Here is a 6,865-nt window from a genome sequence, read left to right on the forward strand (position 1 = left end):
GTAGGGTTATACAGCCTACCGCCAAGTCCCCTGACGGTAGGGTGCGCCGGAGGGGGACGGCGGCCATTTCCGCGAGCTGACGTGGACTAGTACCCTACCGCCAGGGGCCCTGGCGGTAGGCTGTATAACCCTACCGCCAGAGGCCCTGGCGGTAGGAAAAAGGGTCAAGTCACAAAAAAATTCCGAACCGGGGTCAGATTCTGAATTTGTATGCAAAAAGGGTCAAACCACGAAATTTTGCCCGCTTCACAGGTGAGCATTCTAGTACGCAAGCTATCTGGGTCAAATGAAGGTACGCATTCACAAGACAACGTAGATCTTTGATAGTAGCTTCAAGCATAAAAGTATGCAAGTATTTATACCGGGTCAAAATTTGAATTCATCATCTATATCAGACAAGCTATCTGGGGGATCATACACAATCATATCTGGGAAAAGTTCCAGAAAATCTTGTTTTATCTTCTCCCTCAGCTCCGGATATGGGATCAGGCCTTTCAGTATAACCCGGAATGGCAAGGACATAGGTGGCTCCGGGGAGCTCCTCATGTCTTCGTAGAATTCCATTGCCAGGTCAATCAAACCAGCGTCACAGAAGACTCGCACGATATCACCGTAAGTGTGCTGATCAAACAGCACTCCTTCAGACTTCAGGTCTGCCCAGACCTGCCTTGTCTCGTCAACCTTCTTGTTCCTAGCTAGCATATGTAGCATGTCCCGGTAGAAGTACATATCCGGCCGATACCAGATCTCTTTCCGCACGACGCCATATATCTGCAAAACACAAAAATGTTTAATCTTACACGAGCCTACGGAAGTTCAAATATAAATTGTTTCTTTTACACTAATCTGCTCTAGGTTGCAGGTACATCCACCTACTAACCAAGGTAATAATGAGACGAGACCATGTCCAACAAATGTACACGGCACTTCTTGCAACACAAATGCACGCTGCACAATTGAAATAGCTCAGACTGTCCCCAGCAATGGAAATAAAGGGGCTAAGCTTATCTATGATTGAGGAATTAGGATCTGAATAGATAATATAATAATTCTATTGCCAAGACATCAAATATGCATTTTAACGTCTATCAGTAAATGATTTGGTCGTGTATGCCTTACTTTGGTCGCTTTGACTATGTAGAAATGATTTGGTTTTTAATGACAAAAATGCTTCCTGAGGCTCAATGACTCTGGAGACGTGGAGTCCCACAAACATACCAAGGGCAACATCTTGTGCCTCATGAGGTTCTTCAGCAATAGCTTGGTTGACTCGGCCATGCCTTGTCTGTCCTGGTGTGCAATCTGCATTCCTTGGTGTCTGGAGTATGCCGCGTCCTAGTCCCGCCTGCGGCCTTCTGCTTGCAGGCCCAAATTGAACTTCACCGGCGTGAGCCCTGCATTTCTCTTGTTGTGGTCGGCACTAGCAAAGTGCCTCTCTAGCACACCTTCCCTGTAGTGTTGGAGTGATGACCTCCCGCTTTAGCTCTAGGAGACTGCGCATTGTTGTTGGGCCTCGGCTGTCTAATGTTCCGAATTTAGAAGCTTGGATGTTATTTGGTCTTCTGTTGGGAGCTACCCACCCCATGGTGACCCTTCTGTGGTGCTCCTCCAGCTTAATAACTCCCTTGAGGATGACCTTGTTAACGAGATGCTGGAAGGTAGGGAAATCACGGGAGAGGGGAGACCAATGGTTCCTTTAGTCTGGGATCCACCCCTTCAAGAACCTTGTTGTCTTATCCCTCTCAGTTGCGATGAGAGCTCCCTCATAGCGCACCAGTTGAGTAAAGCAGCTCACATACTCCGACACAGACATCTTTTCCCCGGGTTACAGCCTGAAACTCATCCCTCTTTAGATCCAGCATGCACGCAGGGAACTGCGTGGTATGCAAGGCACTGGCGAACTCATTCCACAGGATGCCTTTCGCGTCAGTATGTGAGATTCGGCAAGTTCCCCACTAGTCTTAGGCCACACCTTTGAGCTGGTGTGCCGCTAATTTGAGTTTGAACACAGCCTGGCCCATTGCAGTTGGCTACATTAAGCTTCCTTTGTACTCCCTCCATTCCTAAATATAGTGCGTATAAGGTTTTGGGCAAAATTCCGCAATGTAGTGCATAGTTACAGCCGAGCGTAGTTTTGGATGAAATCAACCCTCCACGAACCGATGTACTAGTACTCATATTATCCCTGCCAGCCGATTCAAATATGAGTGGAGTGCGTGGGATGGGACAGACACAGCAGGCGCGGGAGGGCGTGGTAGTTTCCCACCATTTTTTCTATCTACTCACGCGTACGGCACATGGGGCCAGGAACAAATCGGCCGGGGGCTTTCTCATCCAAATAATAACGCCAGCACATACATTGGTATATGTGCGCAACTCTATGCGCACTATATTTAGAAATGGAGGGAGTATGTCCTTTGGCCAATCATCAGCATCCAAAGGGGCTTTCAATCCTTCAAAGGTTGAAGGCTAGGTCCTCCTGAACTCAGCCAATCTAGACTAGGAATCAGAGAGGGATGAGTTCCAGGCTCTGACCCAGAGAAAGATGTTACTCCGGAGTACTTGAGCCACTACTAAAGTGGCGGCCGTGGGAGAGCTGACATCCCAACTGAGGCAGACAATAACGCAAGATTCTTGAAGGGACTGAATCCCGGACTTACGGACACACAGGCGTCCGACTATTTCGCCACCTTCCAGCACCTCGTCAACAAGGCCACTCCAAGAGAGATTCTAGGAGATGGCTTGAGTACCGCAAGCACAGAGCACCGTGGCAGGGTCACCATGGGTGGGTAGCTCCTGATAGAATACCAACCAGTGTCCAGACTACCAAGTGTAGAATACTAGATCGCCGAGGCACAATAACAACCCTCCGCACAATTAATATAGGACTCCAAGAACTGAAGGCATGCTACAGCTGCGGGGTAGAGGGACACTAACTAATGCTTGCCCTCAACAAGTGAAACACCGAGCCCACACCGGCAAAGTTAAATTTAGGGTCTGCAACCAAGACGCCATAGGTGGGAAAGGGACAGACAGCAGTGAATGCATGTCGTGCACCAGGAAAAAGAGAACATGGCCGAGTCAGCCACATCATTGCCGAACAACCTTAGGAGGCACCAAATCTTTCATTCGTATGTTTCCAGGACTTTACAGAAGTTGTATCACAGTGGACACTCATGGTTACACGGGCACGTGCACATCTAGGGCACCGGCATATGGCACATGGATGCATGATTGTGTACCAAGAGGGAAAGAAGATGGTCATTTTCCCAGGGTGGGTATGTTGGTGGTGCACCAGGCGTCGGTTCCTTTGAAGGTGGGTGGGTATGATAATCCGACTCTTTTAAATAAGGCATGTGTAGGACAATAATCTCATATTGCTTAGGGAAATAGAACACCACCAACTTATAAGGGCAAGAGTTCCACGGAAACTAACCATGGGTTAACCATTTGTTGAATTGACAAAAAAAGGTTACTTCCATAGTATGTCGCCAACCCTAGTAGGGTTAGGTCTACGCTAGTTTGGAACCTGGGCCATTACAAAAACTAGTTTTCCAAAAGAAACCACCAAATCCTTGAATAATGTGAGATGTAAATATACAATCAAAAGTCGTAACCCCAATAAATTCAAAGTTTGGGATGTCAAAAGGCAATACAATTTATTGTGAAGGAATGAATATGTTTACATTAGATGTACAATATCATAGCATTGGCCATGAAAACCCAAAGTTCAAGTGAGAGGTGAGAGTGCCACACTAAGACATGCTTGATATAAATGGTAAATAGCTCCCCATTTGGTTAATAAGAAGATACTAAACAATATGGCTTGAAGCTGACGAGAACACCCCCCCCCCCGGGGCGGCTGTCGTCTCCCTGAGGCGGCTCGGGCAGAAATCCCATCTCTAACCGCCGTCGCCGCCCCATCGTCCACTACCTCCCATCGTCGCCATCGGCACACGGCCGCGGGGCAAAGCCCGATGGCGGGACTCATTTTCCTCGCGAAGCACTGCTCACAGAGATTCCACCGCTCCCCTCAAATCCAAACCTCGGCCATGTCCTTCAACCCCCATCCTAGGATTTGGCGCCTGCTGGCTCCCTGTCGGGGGCGAGGCCTACGATCTCGTCCCTCACTGCTACAGCGCCCTGGCCCAACAGTGCCCCTGCCCGCCCGCCCGCACTGTCACTGGCAAGCAGATCTTTGCAAGGTGCGTCGCCGCATCTTGCATCCTCAGTGACCTGCTGGTGCCCTTTGCTTCCATCGGCGCGCGGCGAGCTCTATCGCCTCCGGATCCCGTGTTGATTGCGCCAATCCCTTCGTCTCATATCCGCGCTTGCCGCAGACCGCTGGTTCTGTCGGTCGTCCCCGTGTGACATCTCAGCCGGCAGCGAATCCCCTTGCTTTGGCAGTTCCCACGCCAGATGTGCTGATTTGCCTCATGTCCTCGCGCAGAGCACCGCGCTTCCCGCATCCACACCCTCCCCCAACACCTGACCACCCTCAATTATGCGGTCACCATCGATGGTGCGGCTCTACCTCCCCTCCCCGCTCAAGACCTCCTCCACCTCTGCGCGCCCCCGTATGGCCACGGTGACGCTCCAGATGCTTCTACTTCGTCCTCCCCGCAGATCCAAAAGCCACATCCGCCTCCGAAAGCTCCCCACCTCCACCATCCCAACATCCGGTCCACGGCGTGCCTCTTCGTGGCACGCCAACGAACGTGGCGTCGTGGCCCCCACCTCCTAGTTCTCCCGGTGGGCTACCGCCGTTCATGGCCCTGCCTGCCAGCCAAGGACGCTTTGCCGATGGTCCTCGTCGGCGCCCTCAACGCCAAGATGCTTGTCGGCTTCGGTCTGCCGGTAGGAATAGCTTGGATCTGGGGCCGACCATTCTAGCACTGCCCGACGCAATTGGCAGCTGAGCTGGATTGGGAGAAATTGATGGTCGGTTAGCTGTTGCTGGCCGAGACAGCGGCGAAACTTCGTGCCATTTTCCATCCTGATGGCACTTTATTGATCCCGATCTGGCGGAGTTTAGGTGTACTCTGGGAGAAATCCCTGCTCGGATCTTGTATTTGAGCGACCACGGGGTCGCTCCCCTGTGTCATAACCTCCCTGGAGGTGTGGTCTAGAGTGCACCATTACTCGTCTTGCCTCCGCTTGTACGACGACGACTGCTCCCCTTGCCCACTTCTCTTTGTGGTGCCTCGACGTCGACTCCATGTTGATGTGCTTGCGCAGTTCCCTCCAATGGCGACTGTTGTGTTCCGGCGAGCTTCATGCTCTTGTAATCTTTGTTGAAAGTTGGCGCAAGGTGCCTCTCCAACTTGCTAATCATTCTGATTTCCCGTGGCAGAGCTCCCAGTCAAGGTTCATGTTCGCCGACGCTCTCTCGGCTTGCATTACTCCAATTCTTGCCCTTTGTGGCGGAGCTTGCGGCCATGCTATGGCACTCACTGATTGTGGATGCTCATGTATCGCGACGTGTGGATAACGCACGCGAGTGCTCTCGGCAACTCGCAAAGTCTTGGTATTCTGTTACCCTAGACGACACCCCACATCCCGTGTCTTTTGGTGATATCTGTTGGCTGGGTTGTGCCTAGTCATGGACTCCCATTTTTCTCTCTCGTCTTTCTTTTTTCCCTTCTTACTTGTATGGTTGTCAACCCGTTTTCTGTCATAAATGGGGTCAACTTGTTCAAAAAAATTATCCGGTTTTCCTTATAAGCTAGATCACTCTCTTGGCATAATGGACACTTTGAGTAATATATTCAGATGGTACCCTCGCGCGCGCGCGTTTTGATTTCTCAAAAAAAAATTAGTAAACGTGTAATCTAAATAAACAGCATCAATCACTTTGTAACTGCATTGTTGCATGCCTCAAAGGGTGTAGGGAAGAAAAGGAAGGAACAAGGCATTTTGTGCGTCTCAATTTTAGCCCCGGTCCACAAAACACCCTTTTCAACTCTAAACCATTCACATCACATCCTCAACTATCAAAATGGGTGCAAATCATCATCCTTAATAAACTTGGTTTGGCTTAGGATGTGTGTATACTCTTTTGTGGCATATCTTTTCACTGAACAACAAATACTACTATAGCAATTAGCTAAGTTTTTCTTTAGCAACAGGGGTCTCCTCCGATTTCCATTAGCAGAAACCATGAGCAGTGTAACGCCCCGGATCCGATGCGCCAGGTGTCTGCCAGTTATTCGCCGTAGTTGCCATGTCACTTGCTTGCGTGTTGCATATTGCCATGTCATCATGTGCATTTCATTTTGCATACGTGTTCGTCTCATGCATCCGAGCATTTTCCCCGTTGTCCGTTTTGCAATCCGGCACTCCTATGTTCCCCGGCGCCCCCTTTTGCCTCTTTTCGTGTGCGGGTGTTAAACGTTCTTGGAATGGACCGAGTCTTGCCAAGCGGCCTTGGTATAGCACCGGTAGACCGCCTTTCAAGTTTCGTGCCATTTGGAGGTCGTTTGATACTCCAACGGTTAACCGGGTAACCGAAAAAGCCTCTTTTGTCTTGCAGCCCAACACCCCTCCAAAGTGGCCCAAAACCCATCCTACTCCCCTCCATGCTCTCGGTCGTTCGATCACGATCGTGTGGGCGAAAACCGCTCCTCATTTGGACTCTCCTAGCTCCCAGAATCTATAAATAGGTGCCCTCCCCCGAAATTCGTGGATGATTTCCCCCGAAACCCTAGCCCCGCTCCTCTCGCCCGCCGAACATGTCCGATCTGAACCCGGACGCGTCTGCTCCGCCGCCCTCCACCAACTAGGAAGTGCCACGTGGCCCGCGCCGCCGGCCCGCAACGGGCCCGCCCAGGCCCGAGCGCCCGAGCAGCTCGTCCCCGCCGCCGCC

The 6,865-nt window shown here is 50.9% G+C and overlaps 1 protein-coding gene across 1 annotated transcript in view; it reads right to left on the bottom strand.

Moving 5' to 3' along the window:
• Positions 1-256: 256 nt before the first annotated feature.
• LOC119293691 (pentatricopeptide repeat-containing protein At1g62350-like) overlaps positions 257-6,865 on the bottom strand; it is a 20,180-nt gene continuing 13,571 nt past the window's right edge. Inside the window, exon 2 of the mRNA XM_037572068.1 lies at positions 257-771. Coding sequence (XP_037427965.1) covers positions 367-771 — 405 coding nt within the window. The 3' untranslated portion in view covers positions 257-366. The remainder of the gene's footprint in view (positions 772-6,865) is intronic.

Source organism: Triticum dicoccoides, chromosome 4B (assembly GCF_002162155.2).
Source record: "Triticum dicoccoides isolate Atlit2015 ecotype Zavitan chromosome 4B, WEW_v2.0, whole genome shotgun sequence".
NCBI classification, from domain to species: domain Eukaryota; kingdom Viridiplantae; phylum Streptophyta; class Magnoliopsida; order Poales; family Poaceae; genus Triticum; species Triticum dicoccoides.